The sequence below is a fragment of the Manis pentadactyla genome, chromosome 1 (assembly GCF_030020395.1).
Source record: "Manis pentadactyla isolate mManPen7 chromosome 1, mManPen7.hap1, whole genome shotgun sequence".
Classification (NCBI taxonomy): domain Eukaryota; kingdom Metazoa; phylum Chordata; class Mammalia; order Pholidota; family Manidae; genus Manis; species Manis pentadactyla.
In genome coordinates, this window is record NC_080019.1 from 116,113,974 (window position 1) to 116,131,368 (window position 17,395).

The 17,395-nt window shown below is 41.7% G+C and overlaps 1 protein-coding gene across 2 annotated transcripts in view; it reads right to left on the bottom strand.

Moving 5' to 3' along the window:
• Window positions 1-10,910: 10,910 nt before the first annotated feature.
• ETV5 (ETS variant transcription factor 5) overlaps window positions 10,911-17,395 on the bottom strand; it is a 54,734-nt gene continuing 48,249 nt past the window's right edge. For both annotated transcript variants that reach the window (XM_036875200.2, XM_036875198.2), the window contains exons 12-13: window positions 16,655-16,756; window positions 10,911-13,390 (exon numbers count right to left, since the gene is read on the bottom strand). In XM_036875200.2, coding sequence (XP_036731095.2) covers window positions 13,169-13,390; window positions 16,655-16,756 — 324 coding nt within the window. In that variant the 3' untranslated portion in view covers window positions 10,911-13,168. The remainder of the gene's footprint in view (window positions 13,391-16,654; window positions 16,757-17,395) is intronic.

Here is a 17,395-nt window from a genome sequence, read left to right on the forward strand (position 1 = left end):
TAGAATTAGCAAATTAGTCTCATGAATTCTTAAACTTCTCATTCTATGTTTATTTCTCCCTTGTAATTTCTTATTTTGTAAAGATGAACTTTCTCATTGTATTCATTTTCTTTTGCTGCTCTAAGAAATGACCACAAAGTTAGTGCCTTATTATCTTAATAGTTCAGTAGGTCAGAAGTCCAGCCTGCATGTGACCAGGCTAGAATCAAGTGTTGGGCTTAAATGAAAGGGCTGCATTCCTTTCTGGAGGCTCTGGGAAAGCAGTTCTTCCCCTGTTTTCTCCAGTTTCAGAGGCTGCCTGTGTTTCTTAGCTTAGGGTCTCCCCTCTCCATCTTCAAGCCAGCAATGGCAGGCCAAATTCTCACATACATCTCTCTTCCCCTTCACTGGGAAAGGTTCTCTGATAGTAAGGATTTATATAATTTGTCTGAGCTCACCTGGATAATCCAGAAAACTCTCCCCTTCTCCAGGGCCTTCACCTCATTCACATTGCAAAGTCCCTTTTGCCATGTAAGGTAATATATTCATAGGTTCTAAGGATCAAAGTGTGGACATTTAGTGGGGGGCATTATTTTGCCTTCCATACTGGGCCCTTGGTGAGAGGGGGCATGTCTTTATTTTCAGGGTATAGAGTTGAATTTTATCTGTAAGAACTTCCTTGCTAATAATTATATAGAAGATCTTATCTATCATTGTTTATCCACTTGACCTGTCACAGACAGAGGTGAATTAAAGTCTCCTACTAATGTGTTTGTGCCTATTTCTTCTTGTATCTTTCATAATTTATGCTATATGATGTTGTTATATTACTTGGTGTATAGATTTTCATGACTATTTTATCTTCATTGTGGATCTTCCCTATCTCATTCAGTATGGTATTTTTGATGTACAAAAGCTTTTAAGGTTTTATGTGGTCAAATTTTATCAATATTACCCTTTATGGTTTCTGTGTTTTGTGTCATACTTAAAGAGGCTATTACTACTCTCAGCTTTTAAAGTTATTCAGTCATACTTTCTTCCAGTATTTTTGTGGTTTTGTGCTTTACATAAAAAAATGTTAAGTCATCTGGAATTAATTTTGATGTAAAGAGTGAGGAGGTGCCTAGCTTCCCTCTCCACTCTCCAACCTTGGTCTTTTCAGATGGCTTATCAGATGTCTAAACATCTTTACTGAATAATCAGTTACAGGAGACATCTGTTGTTTTTGCCTCCTGCCCAGCATCCTTTGCCTTTCCTTTTAATAATAGCCCTTCTATTTTCCTTGAGGAACCACCTCTCAGTTTGAAACTGACAATAGCTCCTACTCTAGGGTTGGACATGTAAATCAACCTTGCTATCATCTCTCTGGCCACAGTCATTGGTTCAGGGATGAGGCATGACCGAAGCTGAGACAACTGGAGACAGGAATACTCAGCTCTAAGGCTTTTATTGGAATTATTTTAGAAGAGATAGTTCTTTTCTATTGGGCTTGATGCTGTAAAAGTATAAACCTGGGCTTCCAGGGACCACCACCATGTGTAGCTCAAGAATGAAACCAACACAATGAAAAGCTTGGGCTTTGTATGATGAAAAGAGACTAGGTACTAGTGAAATTGTCTGAGTCTCTGGATTCAACTATGTCTAGCCAATTATACACACATATATATTGTACATATTACACATATATACACACACAACAGAATTGAGGTTTTCACTTGCTTTCAAAAGATCCCTAACTAAGAAACCCCCACTGATTTGAAATAATGCTTTTATGTAAATACTTTATATGTAAAATTATGATGTAAACATATTCCCCTAATCTTTTCCATAACCTATTTATTCCAAGGGTCATAAAATAGAGGAACTTGGTTTTCAGATGTATTTTGTTTAGTTAATTCAATGTTTAAAACCATTTTTAATTTGAATGGTCCTGTCAGTGTTGGCTGCTAACAGTTCTTAGGTGCCTCTTCTCCAGAGAATTGCTTTGGTCAAACAGGAGCCCTCCCACTCATGTCTCCAGCCACCCCCAGGCTCTGTCAACGACTGACCTGGCATGGGGTAAAAAAGTCCAATCCTCTTGTTTCAAACTGGGACGACTTTGTGTTCCAGAGCATCCTGGCTTAGTTTTTCCTCCTTGCCCTTCCCTACTGCCTTTACACCTTTTCTGAAAACTTCCCAATAAATCACTTGAGCAGAATTCCAATCTCAGGCTCTGCTTCTAGTGGACCTAGAGGGAAGGAATTCTTTTCAGCTAACCTCAACAGTCAACCCTAGCAACTGTCTCTGATTGGAAAGAGTAGCCTCTCTAATAGCTGGATCTAATAATCTTTCAAGATATAGCAGAAAACCAACATTGAACAACTTGCAATGTACATATTTATTCAGGTAAGATCATCAGAGGATGATAAAACAAACCATTGGGTGAAATTCAGTTGGGGAACAGGCTACTTATTAATTACACAGGGAAAAAAGTAATTTTATAATCAAAAGAACTGGCATCACCACTTTTAACCATGCTCAGATTTGAGATCACTGCTATGCATTATACCTGTAATTCTTTTGCCTGGACTTGTATTTAACCTGATAGCTTCCAAAAGTGTTCAAATATTGAAATCTTAATTTCAACTTGTCTTTGCCACTTGTATTTGTTACATATGAGTGAATAACAATATTACCATAACTTTGGTTTCAAATAACATGCAGTTTTTTCCCTCCCAATTGCTGTGGATCAGGAGTCCAGGCATGGGTCTTTCATTTCAGGGTCTCACAAGGCTCTAGTCAGGGTGTTGTCCCAGACAGCAGTCTCATCTGAGGCACAGCTGGAACAGGACCCACTTCTAAGCTCCTGTGAGTGCTGGTAGCTGGAAGTTCTTTGATGCTGGCCAGTAAGCTGCCTCCCTCAGCAACTCGCCACATTGAGGTCCTCTGGAACTGGCTGCTTGCTTCTTCAAAGCCAACAAAGGAAGAGTCTTTCCTAGCAAAACTGGTGTTGCAATTTTGTGTAATGTAAGCACATAAACAGAATCAGTACACCCCATCATCTTTGTCATATTCTCTTCGTTGACAGCAAATCATAGGTCCCACCCATACTCGAGGAGGGGATTATATACAGGAAGGAATACCAGGAAAAGGAATTGTTGGCGCCACCTGAGACTGTCTGCCACATCACTCAGTACTCTTTGTTTAAATGCCTTTGTTTCATCACATGCTTTAACTCTATTTTATAAAAATTTCAGAGGTTCCTTTTAGAGCATTCAATAATAAGCATTCTGAAAAATGATTACTAGAACATTTTTTGCAAAGCTGGGCCTCAAGGTTAAAACCAATCAGCCAAACCAGACTATGACATACTTTCTGTCAGAAAGAGTCTGATGTCATATTTCATTTCAAATAAATATGTTGATACAAATTTTAAGAAATAATATAAAAAACTTGGAATAACACATTTTGTAGCACAGACTGTAACAAAGATTACTAAAAGTAGTTGAGATCAAACTGATGCAGAGCTAATATAATTGATCATATCTGAGTTACCAGAAAAAGATGATAATGGTGGTATTCATTACTTTATAATTATTCAGTGTGATGTGTGACTGAAGTTATCAATTATTGTTAATGTGATGAGTATTACAGAAGGCAAGGTACTCCTTCAGTACCGTGTGTCCATGTGGGTACTGAACTTTGGTGGACAGCTTTTAGAGATAATGCAATAAAACAATGCATTAAAAGGGCCAAAATAGCTCCATTAATTTCATTAGACATTATGATTAAATTTCCCATGCATTTAATGAAAAAGAAAGGTATTTACTGCTAAAACTAATTGGTCCAGCAGCTAGCATATAATTTTATTTTTTGTTAATAGGAACTAGAAAATCTTATTATAAGCTGGAGTAAGATGAGTATTGACTATAATTGCAATGAATATTTCATAATATGATTTGACAAAATAGGTTTTGAGCTATTTTATTGACCGATGGACACCAAATTCAAAAGCACGTGTAATTTTTATATAGCATATATTTTGTGTGCTTGTAGGAAGTATACCTAATTTTGTTTGCAAGGTTTCTTTTTATTTCAAATCTCTGGAAAGTTGAAAGAATATAATGAACACTTGTAAACATTTCACTTACATTTGTTTATTCTGCTACTTATTTGTAAAAGTCTATAAAGTGCAAGCTCTGTTTTACCAACAAGCTCACTTGAATATGCATGAGAGTCACTGAGGGCTGATTGATAAAATAGACTGACTGCTGGCCCCATCCCTAGAGTTTCTGATGCAGTAGGTCTGGGGTAGGGCCTGAAAATTTGTATTTCTAACAAGTTGCCAGATGATGCTGATGCAGATTGTCTGGAGTCCACACTTGAAGAACCACTGTTATAGAGGCATTTGGTAGCTTAGTTTTGGTAAAACCTCTTTGGTATACTTAGCAGAAATTGAGAAAATGATCAGATTCTAAAGACTAGTCACTTCCACTTTTGTAAGTTAAATTGTTTCCAACCTTTCAACAACATTAATGGAGGACCTAATAGAGTTGTCAATTGATAGATCATTTAAAATAATTTCTGATGAAAGATCAATGTGTGAGTTTTGGCATATTAACTTGGAAGGACTTCTAAGAATGGAGTGGCATTTGTATTAAAAACACATACATACAACTCATTCCATTTCTAAGTACTTGTTCAAGTGAACAAGCAATATTAGTTAGGGTAAGTTAAACTGCTATTCCAGATAGATTCAAACATGGTTCAAAAATAGTCAAAATCTATTTCTCAATTGGTAGTCGCCCTCTGCCATGTGCTGAATCAGAGACCCAGGCTTCTTCCGTCTTGTGCCTCCACCATCCCCCAGGGGCTTGTCATCATCTACATCTAACTGGAAGAGTGCACGGGGGAGGTACAACTTCTTTCTTAATATCCCAAGGCCCAAAATAGTGACATTATCTCTGCTTAGAGAGAACTAAGTAAAATGATCCCTGAATCTATCTAGGTCCAATCAGGAGAGAGAAACAACAAAGTAATTTGAAAAGGGAGAGTTTAATATGAAGGATTATTAACTGTAACAGGAGGTTGTAGTAACAAGGCACTGGAAGTTCAGAAATAAAGGAATAGCAGATGTAAAGAATGGATACTACTACTGGGGCTGAAATACAGTGCCAAGGAAAAATCCCTATACTTTCCTCTCTCCTAAGGGCTGAGATTCAGACTTTGTTGGACAGTTGTATTTGAGCTCCCAATATCACCCTCAGGTTCAATGATTTGTGAGAAGGACTCACAGAACTCAGAAAAGCTGCTATCCTCATGGTTATAGTTGATTACAGTGAAAGGATACAGAGTAAAATCAGCAAAGAAAAAAGACACATAGGGCAGGAGAGACCAGATGCATGCTTCTAGTTGTCCCCTCCCAGTGGAGTTTTATGGAAGGACTTAATTCTCCCAGCAGCGATGTGAAAACATCCAGGGAAGTATTGCCAAGTAAGGAAGCTCACCCAAACCTTGGTGTCTAGGCTTTCTAACTGGGTGTTGGTCATGTATGCATGGTGTTTTGTGAACACATGTCTGTATTGCTTTTGGGTAAATACTTAAGATTGAAATTGCTGGATCATAGAGTAGATATATGTTTACCTTTATACAAAGCTGCCAAACAATTTTCCAAAGTGGTTGTTTCCTTTTACAATCCCCCAGCATTGCATCCTCATCAATATTTCGTGGTGTTAGTCTTTTTCAGCTTTTGGTGTTCAGTGGGTATCACTGAAAGTTCAAGTGAGGGAATGACATGGGCTAAAATACATGGCCCCAACTACACTATGGAGAAGGGGTTGGAGTGGAGTCAGAACAGATGTGGGGAGACCTGTTAGGTGATGACTGCAACTGTCCAGGTGACAGATGATGATGACTGGTCATGGGAGTGGTGCTGGGGATGGAGTTGGGGGATATTTAGAAGGGAAGACTACTAGGAGTTGGTTGCTGATTGGGAACATAAGAAAAAACACAAATTATTATTATTTTGTTGTTCGGTTGTTTAATTTTGAAAGATGGCTATCACTTGGCTTGGTTTTGGATAGGTATGTTTGTGATGCCTTAATCTCCAGCAAAGGAGGCTGCTTAAATATCACATACATACTGTGGAATACCATGAAGTCATTAAAAATGGTGTTAAAGCAGAATGTTTCTTGACATGTAAAGATGTTCAAAACATATTGTTTAAAAATTAGGTTACAAAGTTATATACAATGTATAGTATGAGCACATTTTTATATGAAAATAACAGTGTAGAGAAAAGCCATCTGGAAATATGTACAGTAAAATGTTAACTGATCTCTAGGTTGAGTTTTCAGAATCGTTTTAAATTTGGGCTGCGGTGTTTTCTGTTTTTCTACAAAGAACATATGCTAATTGTGTAATATGAAGAAAAGGTATTTAGAAAACACGTAGCATTTTAGAAAAAGAAATATAAGACCATGAAACTAGAATAGAGCCCTATCCAGATGGGGAAGGTGGTGGTAGCAGCACCTTGGTCTCTTTTCCCTGGCCTTTGAATGGCTGGCCTTACACTTCCTGGCAGGATCCCTGGCAGGGATTTCCTAGGCCTCTTTCAGATTTTGAGAGTTTGGGAATGGAAGAGGTAGTGTGAGGACTGAACTCCAGTCTAGGATTTGGGGACCCATGGAGCCTTCTCCGATCCCTGCCCCCAGTGGAGGGTGAATTCAAACCTTTGGACTCCAGTCGCGTCCATCCATTCTGTCTCTCTGTCTCTCTGGAAACGAACTGTGCGAGTAATGCATGACCTTCACCCCTGCTGCTAGTTCAGTCCCAGGCCTCACCTTCGTGACACATTCGAAGCCCCCGCCATAGGTGATCACTCCTTTCTCCCGGAAATACCTGCTGGTTGTCCCTTCCCCACTAGCCACGTTTTTCAGTCTCTTCTCGTGTTTTTTCTTAACTTCCCCAACCTCTTAACCTTTAAGTACCTCAAGGCTCAGTTGTGGGAACTTTGCTTTTTTCTATCTAGGCTTTTTCCCTTAGTGATTTCGTCCAGTCTCCACTTTAAATACCCTCGTACACCTAATGACTCCTGATTTCTATCTCCTGATCTCGCTCCTGAATTCCAGACTCATATGTCCAAATCGATGTTCCCATGTGGATTTCTAATAGGCATCTCAAGGTTAGTATGTCCAAAACAGAATGCCTGTTCTTGCCCTACTCCCACCCCCAATTTCTCCTCAGTCCTTTCTGTCACAGTAAATGGCAACTGCCCACTTCCTTATGCTCAGGCCAAACCTTGGAGCCATAACTGAGTCTTTCTTTCTCTCACTCTATACGTTCAAAATCTATCTATTTACCTTAAGAATATATCCAGACCATGACCCCCTTGTGCCCTTGGTACGAAGCACTGTCCAGCTCGCCTGGATCACAGCAGTAGCCTACTGCTTCACCTTGCCTCCTTCCTTTCACCCCTACAGTCTAGTTTCAGCTCTGGAGTCAGAGATCCTTTAAAATATAAAGCATATTATGTCATTTCTCCACTCAAAACCTAACAGCTGAACATTAACAGAGTAAACACCAGAGTCCTTATGAAGCTTACACAGCCTTTGATGAGACACTGCACTTTAACTTTCTTACTGCGTCCTATCTCACCTGCTCTGACCCAGCGTCACAACTGTAAATTTTCCAAGCATGTTCATCTCAGGGCTTTGCTCTTGAGCTTCCCCTTCCCTCTGCCCACATACTTTTCCTGCCAATGTCTACCTGGCCATTTCTTTCTTTTCTAAATCCTCACCCAACTGTGAGGTCTTCCCTGACCTCCCTATTTAAAATCGCAACCCCATTCACTACTTCCCTTTCCTGCTTTTTTTTTCTCCATAGTAGTTAATACTATCTAGTGAGGGTGATCATTTGTTTGTTTGTTTTTCGCCTCCTTCCTCAGATGCAGGATCCTTGAGAGAAGAGATTTGTGTCCATTTTTTTCCTTCATTAATCCTAGAGCAGAACTGGGCACAGAATAGGCACTATATATTGGATGAGTAATACTCAGTGAGTTATCACTTACATTCTGGTTTCATCTAGAAAAAATTTCCCCCCATTAGCCTGTGAGATGTTTAAGGGGAACATGGATTTCATTGTGATTCCCCACAAAATGACTATCGCAGTGTGTTATGCACCAAAGATGTTTGACAAATGTTTGTTAACAGAAGGACGGAGGCAAGGGTCACCCACCTTAAGTTTGGAGACAAAGAGACCAGGGCACCGAAGGTAGGTGTGGTAAAAACTGTGATGCCTGCTCCAGGCCCCTCAGCCCACCTGAGGTGCTGCATCCGCAGGCCGTTCCTGGAACACTGACACCTGTATGTACCTTCTTGTCCTGGTAGAAAGCACATCGAAGAGTTAATACCCCTGGGGATAAACCCCAGCTAGTTGGGGCTGGTTATCCAGGAGTTGGTGGACGAATACCCCCGCCTCCACAGCCTCTGGCCAACGTCGTCAGAATGAGATGGTGGCAGTACTATATTTTAAGTATGAGCTGCTATGAGCTGGTGAGTAGAGCATTTAAACAAGTAAGAAGTTGTCACATATATTACTCATGAATAGGGCTTTATTTGAAAATGTCACCTTGAATCATTTGTTTCTAGCACCAGCAGTGCCTGACATCTAGGAGGTGCTCAGTGGATGCTTGGGAAATGAACAGATGCCTGTTACAGTGGGACAGCAATCGTCAGAGCTTGCTTAAAGGTGGCGACCTGTGGGTGTTTTAACTGTCAAACCTGTGCATGTACACACACACGCGCACACACACACACACACACTCACTCATTCACTCACACACCTCTTGAGTTCCAAGGAGACTATACTTTCTCCTTTACAGCCTAAAAGATCTGAGAAATAACAGGTCATCGGTGCTCTCACTGACCTAGGAGGTTAGGCCAGGGTGGCCCTGACATCATCTAGTGAATCTGCTCCGCCAGAACCCATGTCCTGCCTTCCCATTCTTCTTTCCACAGTAGCCATTGTGAACATTCCAAGAAAGTAATTTTGGAGGCTAACAACTGACTTGCAGGTTCAATTTCAACAAAGTGTTAACATTTTAAAAAGCTTGCCAAAAAGATAATGGGGATGAGAAAGTGCTGTGTAAAGTGCTATCCAAAGGTTAGCTATTGGAGGTTCACTGCCAAGGGCCACAAACCCAGGCCTGGGTATAAAGCCAGCTCTTAGTCTGAAGGAGCTGAAGAAAGGCTGTTCTCTCACGGGGTCCCTCCCAAACGGGACACCAGTGTCTTTGCTGGGACTGGAATGACACACTGGCTTGTGTGTTGCTCTCACCCTTGGCCCCTATTTTAAGTACAATACACTTATACTGAATAAAATCAATGCTTACATTATATAGTTGTGTTAAAACTGATGATTTCCTGGCTTTCTTCCTTCTGCTTGCTTTAGAGGCCACACACCGAGCCTGGCCACCTGCACCACTGGGCAGTGGATTCTTCCCGGGACCCAATTATCTGGGTGCCTGAGCATTTTTCTTCTACATCAGTTTACATTTGTCCCAGCTGCATTACAATTTAAGATTCTACACATACTCTGGCTCTCAAAACCACATTCTTTTGCCCTCACAGTACCTCTTTGTTATCTAACAACTGAATGAGTATTGTTTCTGGCTTGGCTGAGCAAGGGGACCTCGATGAAGAGTAAACTTCCCATTTCTGGGCTTCCTTCTCTTAGTGCCCAACACCAGAAGGGTGGCCCAGTGTTTGGTGACCTCCTGCATTAGGTTCACCATCTGGGTCTGGGCCCACGCTGGATAATGGGCCTGGGAATAGTGGGGAGCCGATTGCTGAAGCCTTATCGCGGTGAAGCCAAGGCAGGGCTCTTTGTCTTGGGCTCCCCCTGCTTCACCCAGCATCTTAATCTGTTGAAATTAATGGGTTTAGGTGGCACTTTCATTCCTTACATGCTCTGATTCAAGCGGCTGTGCACTGATTCAGTCTCAGATGTTTTTGCACTTAAGGGCTTGTAACACAGTGAAAGACAGACAGTAGATAAACTTATATAAAGCCTTCTGTTATAAGCTTGAAAAGAGGCTCGACTTCCTTCTCTTCTGTAACATGAGTCTTGATAAGCCCAGATTAAGATACAGAAAAACAGTGAAATAAGAACACCTGAAAGGCACAATACTGTGCACAGCCTTGCAAACTTTATTTTCTTCTACACATTTCCCAAGTGACATAAACCCATGAGAAAGAGAAACGTGGAAGTTTTACTGCTGCACAGCTAGAACAAAGAAAGGCAAGACCTTCCTACGTTTTTGTTGTCGTTTTTCAGGGAACCTTTATAGTAAGATTCTTACTTGTTAAGACTAAAACTTGGGGACAACTAGGAAATGAATGGTCTTAAGTTCTCACTGGTTTTCCAAGTATCCATCTAAGGGGCTGAGCTAGGACCATTCTGGAACTAGCAGTCCTAGCTTAGTTAGTAATTTTTCATACAACCCAAAGTCCAAACATGAACTATGCTTTAAAAAAATAGTTACTTAAGAGTTGGTGAGTAGGTGGGCTTTATGGATAGGATGGTCTCAGCTCACCATTGGCTGGGAAACTGCCCTGCCCACCTCTCTACCTTCTACTCCTTTGGATCAAATTTTTAGCCAGACTTTAAGACATGAGGCCAAAGAGCAGCTATGTACTTCTGTCTCCAGGTTACAGTTCCACAAACTGCTCTCAGCTGCACAGTCCACGGGAAGGCTAAATAGGTGGGAGGAGGGGAGGGAGAGAGGGAGGGCAAGAGAAAGAGGTGGGGAGAAGTAGAGGAAGGAAGGAAGAGAGGGGGGATTGAAGGAGGGATGGAGGAGAGAGAGGAGGGAGAGGGGAAGACAGGAAGTTTCTCCTCACTTTAAAATTAGATCGCTGATGGCAAGAAAGAGGCATGCTTCAGGGACTTGGTAAACTGAAAGCAAACTTCTTTATTGTACACAGTACAGAATATAATGCAGCTTGGCAGGATGCATATGGCCCTGCGCAGGGGGGAAGCATCTCAAATCAACTGGCAGGTTAAAGCCTTTCTGCACTGGAGACTTCCACACTCTGGAAAAGAAGCAAAAACAAAACAAAAAACGAAAACCATCTGGGAGGTGCATGAGTCCGATGGGAATGCAACAGTGACAGCGCCATCCTATGTCCCATGACAGCACAGGCCACGTGGTTACAGAAGGGAGGGGCAGCTCAAGCTACAGAGGATTAGTTTCATACTTGCTAAGGCAGCACAAATCCATCAAAAAACAAAGAAGAAACACCCTAAACCAGGATAAGTAAAGAAAGGAAAAACAAATCCTATACAGCATTTACAACAAATAGATCTCTAGCCAGCTGGGGGCAAAATATGTGTCTATGCATAGACTATGTGTAGGTTAGAAAGCTATAAATATGGTTTGGAAAGAGTCCCTTGATTAGAGTACAATGCTAATTAAGGCCCAAGCTACGGGTTTAATACCTTTGTGGGCTAATTAGCTTCCAACAGAGGAAAACCTTATGTTTTCAGAGCTATAAAATGCACCCTGCCCCTGTGTACCCGTTACAAATATGCTGCTGGTCATAAGGGGACTGTGAGACTATGAGCACTCCATTAATAGAAAAAGAATCCAAAGTACGTGTCTTACCCTTGCCAAGTCAGCACCGTCCTTGGCATATGAAGAACAGCATAGTCATTCTTAATGTGCCAAGTGCCATGGGAGCACAGGATCCTACCAACAGAGCAGGCAGCAAGGCACTGCCACTTTCCAACAGCTCTTCCTCCACTCTGAGCTCAGCTTTAGCTAAGTTGTTTAAAACTTTTCCAATATAATACAGCAATCAGAGTAAACTTTTTTTTAAGGTGGCAGGAGACTAATATGCTAGCACTGTGTTACCTGTCAGTGTCACATGTGTGTCTCAAACCCCACTGAATCATATGCAGGGTTTATAGTCCAAGAAATAAAGGAAAAGGAAAACAAAACAAACCGATGAAATGGAAATTGTCATCAGTTGTGCCCAGGGAAGAATCCCTAGGGTTCCCACCAAGTGACCAGGTGTCAGATGGACAGGACGTGTATTATGTACATATGCTTTCCAGAGAGGGCATGTTAGAGAACATGGGGTACTATACACATAGAATCTAAGCGGTGTGTCCAGGCTCCCTTGCACACCTCAAAAATGTACAACTCAGGTGCAAATGTTCCATCAGGCTGTCTGGTGCAGAAAGCACAAAGCAGGCAATAAAGTGGGCTTGTACATGGCCAAGGGAAGCCCCCAGCAAAGCCCCTTTCAAGCTGCAGCATCTTCATCAGTCAGCACTGCCCTGTCTAAAAGGATGCAGTTGGTGCAGTTACCAAAAGGTTGGGTTTTTTTTTTTTGCTTTAAAATACCAAAACTACAAAAATCAGTTTATAAACTGTTTTTCCAAAACAACCACCAAAACAAAACAATCCCCCAAATCAAAATACTGTCAAAAGTGTTAATCACCCTTCTCCTAACATTAAAGCCATCCACACACAGCCATGTGATGGGGAAGAGAAAGGGGGCTTGTTCTTGGTGACCACCTAGCCAGAAGGTTCCCAAGAGAAGCAATCGTTTCTTATTTGAGAACCATGGAGTGGGTAACAGCTGTTCTGACCACCCACCCCTTCTTTCTAGACCAAGGGAAACCATTTCAGATTGAGCTAGAAGAGCTCTCTGAATTTTAAGATGTATTTTTGACCCTTCATGTCTTAAGTCTCCCCAACTTAGCCAACCGACTGTTCTATGGGTTTGTGATTACTTTTGCAATAAATTGTGCAAATCAGAGCCCTTCTAGGTAAAGGCATTTAGTAGTCCATGATCAATGCAGATTGTCACACACTCTGTCCTGGGTATTAACCTGAACAAGGTATTGCTTTGCATATATTGTCCCTGGGAAGGAGGCTCCATTTCAATCTCTTCCCAGAAACCTTGTCAGGATCAGAGCTGAGGCATCAGCCTTTTGGTGGTTTTTCTGCCCTCCCTGTTCCCGCCCCCCAGCCAAGGCATCTGTCTTTAAGGGTGCCGAGCTAGAGACAGCTTGGGTTCTCCAGATAATACTCAAAGGGCAAGCTTTAGGAACAGCCAAAAACACAAACAAAACCACTGCCCTCGTATGCCTGAATGGGAACTGCTAGCTCTACGGTTGGGCCGCTCAGCCACTCAGAAACTTAGTAAGCAAAGCCTTCGGCATAGGGCAGGCTGCTGCAGCGATCCACGTCCAGGAGGTAAGTAGGGTTGTCTTCAAAGTGGGTCAGTGGCAGGGTGTCCTCTTCACTGAGGTGGCACTCAGACTCCGCTTTCAGGAACGGGCGCTGGTTGTCAGGGAAGGCCATGGAGAAAAGGGCATCCGGGTCACAGACAAACTTGTAGACGTATCGCTCCCCAGCCACCTATAAGAGAAAATACTCCTTATGAGGCCCAGCTGGAGCAGGGCATGAGGGTGCCAGGGGAGGAATAATGAGATATTTATAAAACACCAAATCCTCAGGGAGGCAGGGACCAAAGGAGGCTCGTCAGTAGGTGATTATCCAAATCATTAAGATGTATTTTGATATGCCTGGGGACTGGTTACCTGACAAGTGTTTTGTTGACACCACTGCTCAGCAGTTGAAAACGATGGTATCTTAGTTTCAAATTCATACTTGATAGGCTCTTTGAGAAGAAAATCCTCACAGTGTCACACTCAGCTTAGACATAATAGTATGCTGAGGCTGGGGCTTGGTGTGCCAAGAAGGTAAGGGTTGAAAGGTCCAATGCAGAAGAGTCAGGCCGCGTTTTCAGCACCTCCAAAGTTTACAGTCTCTACTGTAGTATGGCTTTGTTATTTTGAAGGGCTTGGGATTGGGTCAGAGAGTGGGAATTTTAAGTTTGCTCCAAATCCAAACAGAATTGCTTCTTGGCTAGCCTGCAGTTTTAAATTACTCATCCCATGGTTCTGCTACACTGAAGGAACTGACTACCTTTATGTGGATTTTATGCATTACCATATTACAATAGCCAAGAGGTCTTGATTCTTCAAAGACCTCATGGTGTAGCTGATGAGCCATCTAAGTCACAGGGTCATCCCTTCCCTGCCAGTTGTAGGGGAGGACACACACTACTGAAAATCAAACCAGATACTTGTCTTTGTTCAGATGGGGCAAAGGAGTACAGGAAAGCAGCTAAAATTACTGATAAAATAAACATTTTAGACTCAAAATTGGAAACACTGAGTTTAACTGTGCCCTTCAGTCCTTCTGTTGTGACTCTAAAATCTTTTTAATTATAGAAATATGGCTTTGCTTCCAAATCTTGGGTTGAAGAAGTCTGTTGCTAGCCATAGTGGCAGGTACAGAGGCTATACTACAATTATCCAATTATCCCAAGAGATCTTATAGCTTATGTTACAGGGACACTTCTATGTCTAGTCTTCATGGGTGTCTGCCTCAGTGGTCTTTGGAGCTCTGACATGAGGAGTTAAGGGCTGTATGTCTGAAACTGGTTGATCAGCATTCTCACCAAAGCAAGTCTTAAGGGCAGGAGGTATACAGTCAACCATCCCTGACTAGTTTTCTTAAGCTACAGGTTTACAGTAAACCTCTGGTTCCCTATCCCAAAAGTCAGTTCATGTCTGAGGAAGAGTGAGGCAGTGGGTACAATAGAAAAAAATCCCGGATCAGAAGCTTCCAGTTCTGGTTCAGTCATTAACAAGTCTTAAGCTCTGTGACTCTCAGTTTTCCCTTTCAAAAACTGAGAATATGGAACTACAGCTTTTCTAGGTCCCTCTCCCACACTGGTATGCTTTTAACCACCTTTTATTTAATTCCCATTTACTCATGGGCCATCTAATAAATGTAACAATCCCTTACACTGAACAGCACATTATTATTTCTGGAAGTTTTTTACATGTATTACCCTATGAGATTAGAGCAGAGATTTTTATCTAAAGTTTTACCGGAAATAGAGGCTTTGGGAGGTTAAGCTACTTTCCTCAAAGCATACAGCCCATAAATGGGAGTATGAAGATCTGAACCCATCCAAGCCTCATTCCTTGTGCCTTTCTTACTCTTTGTCTGTTTTAGTCTCAGAAATAAAATTCTCTTCTACTTCCTCAGAGAATGTAGGAACTAGTCACAGGGACAACTCATTGCCTTTGGTTCATGTTACTGTGTCTGGTTACATTCTCTCAAATTGTATCTGAAGTTGGGAAAACCAAAGGAGTAACAGCTCTCCTTAAATTTAGGATTCCACCTGATATTATTAACACTAAAAGGGGAGTGTGTGTGCATGTGTGTGAGGTTTGGGGGAAAATGGGAAGTGACCATTAATGGCTTTGGGTTTCTTTTGGGAGTGATAAAATATTCTAAAATTGATTGTGGCAATGGTTGCAAAACTCTGAATATATTAAAAACTGCTGAATTGTACCCTTTAAAACAAGGGGAGGGAGAGCAGGCTGACCACTAATCTTAGAGTATCCTTTAAGTCTGTGCCAAGCGCTAAAATCAAACCCTCAATTCTGCCCCAAAGGAGCTTACACTCTGGTGGAGGATACTGAAAAGAAACAGGTAATTCACAACCTGAGAGAAGGGCAGTGAGAGAGACAAGAACAGGTGCTATCAGAAGCAGAAAAGGGGACCATGTGACCCAGCCTGAGGACTTCAGATTCTTGGAGTGAATAGGTGATTACTGGCTGGCCAGTAGTGAAGGCATTAGGAATATTCTAGTTCTTAAGTACAATGGTAATTTACTAGGTGTTTTTCCATTATATGCTTGGTAACTTATATGTGGTATGTATTCTTTGGTAAACAAATACTAGATTAATGAGGAGGTGGATGGCTATGCTGGTGAAAGCAGTCAAGCAGCAGTGAAGAAACAGAGGAGTCAGGTGGCACCCAGACTGGGATAGGCTTTGAGTTGGTATGAAGCATTAAGGAGTCTGGACTTTATCCAGAGGACCATGAAAAGCTATTTAATGGTTTTTAAAGAGGTGAGAGGAATATGGGGGTCACATTACTACTTGCCTATGAGAAAGGTAAACCTAGTTTCAGAACCGACAAGTTCTCAGCAGCAATGACCGTATGCTTTTTCTAAGTGCACCTCGGTGGCCTCTTCCATGCAGACTACCTGACTGAATAAATACTAGCACCTTGGTAACAGTATAAAATACAATGGCTTAGAAAGACCAAACAAAAATTTGCCTTGGATTTTTAACCTGACCTCCAGTTTCTTGGATTTGGAAAGAGAAATAGGATTTCCTTACTCCTCTAACACTTACAGATTTAAGGGTCTAGGTATTTTAACAACTAAAGACTTCAACTAAGCCCTCGTGGGAGTTGAGACCTTCAAGTCGGTCCCCTCACATGCTCCTTTACGGATATAAGAGTTGGCCTAAGGTTCTAGACATTGTAATAATTATAGGCACTTTAAATAAAGCAGAGGAGCCTTTGGCATGTTTGGCACATAACCTTTGGTTTTCTCATACCCAAGAGCAATTAAAGGTGCTCTTTCGATCTCTTTTGACTCTTGTTTTAAGTTTTTCTCGAGATTTTTTTCTGACCACAGAATCACTTATGAAGCTAACATTTTCTCTCAGCCTTTATGAACGGTCTTACTACAGAAGCCCCTGACACTTTTTAAAAAGTGGTTAGAATGGTCTGTCTCTTGTAATTGCTCACCTTCTGCATGATGCCTTTTTCATAGTAATAGCGTAGAGAACGGCTTAGCTTGTCATAGTTCATGGCTGGCCGGTTCTTCTGGATGCCCCAACGCCGAGCAACCTAGAGAGACAGGAAAACAGAGAGCAATGGATGCCTATTCCCAAGGCCCAGTGGCCTTTTCCCAGTTTGAGGAGAGCCAGTTCTGTGACCTGGCTGCTCTGGCCAATGATGCATTTCCTTGACCTGGAAGCAAAAGGATTGAGTTCCCTCAAGACCAAACATACAACAAAGGTGATGATTCAGTCACAACTGCTAAGAGGTGAGACCTCGAGTCTGAAGAATCCTAGCACTTTAAGACTGCAGAAGGCTTGGCTCATGTCCCAAAGGAAGCAGGCTCTCTACTGTTTCTCCACATATGAATTATTGACCAATACCCATAGACCATTAGCATGTTGCCATTAAGTGCTATGGTTTCTGTAGCAGTCAATAAGGAATAATTAGAATGGTCATTCCTGAAACATTAGAAACACACTAGTGAGCTGCTAATGGGCCAGCAGAGCAAAAGTTCAATTCTAATAAGATTGGAGAGGGGCTGGGAGATGTTTACTTATTGCAGTGCATGGAGTAAGGGGGAATCAGATCATTTCAGCCTGCTGCCGTCCAATCCCCTGCTCCCAGCAGACTTGCAGAATGGACATTAAAACATACAGCACCATTATCCACTTAATGAAAAATTAACAGGGCTTCCCAAACAGTTCT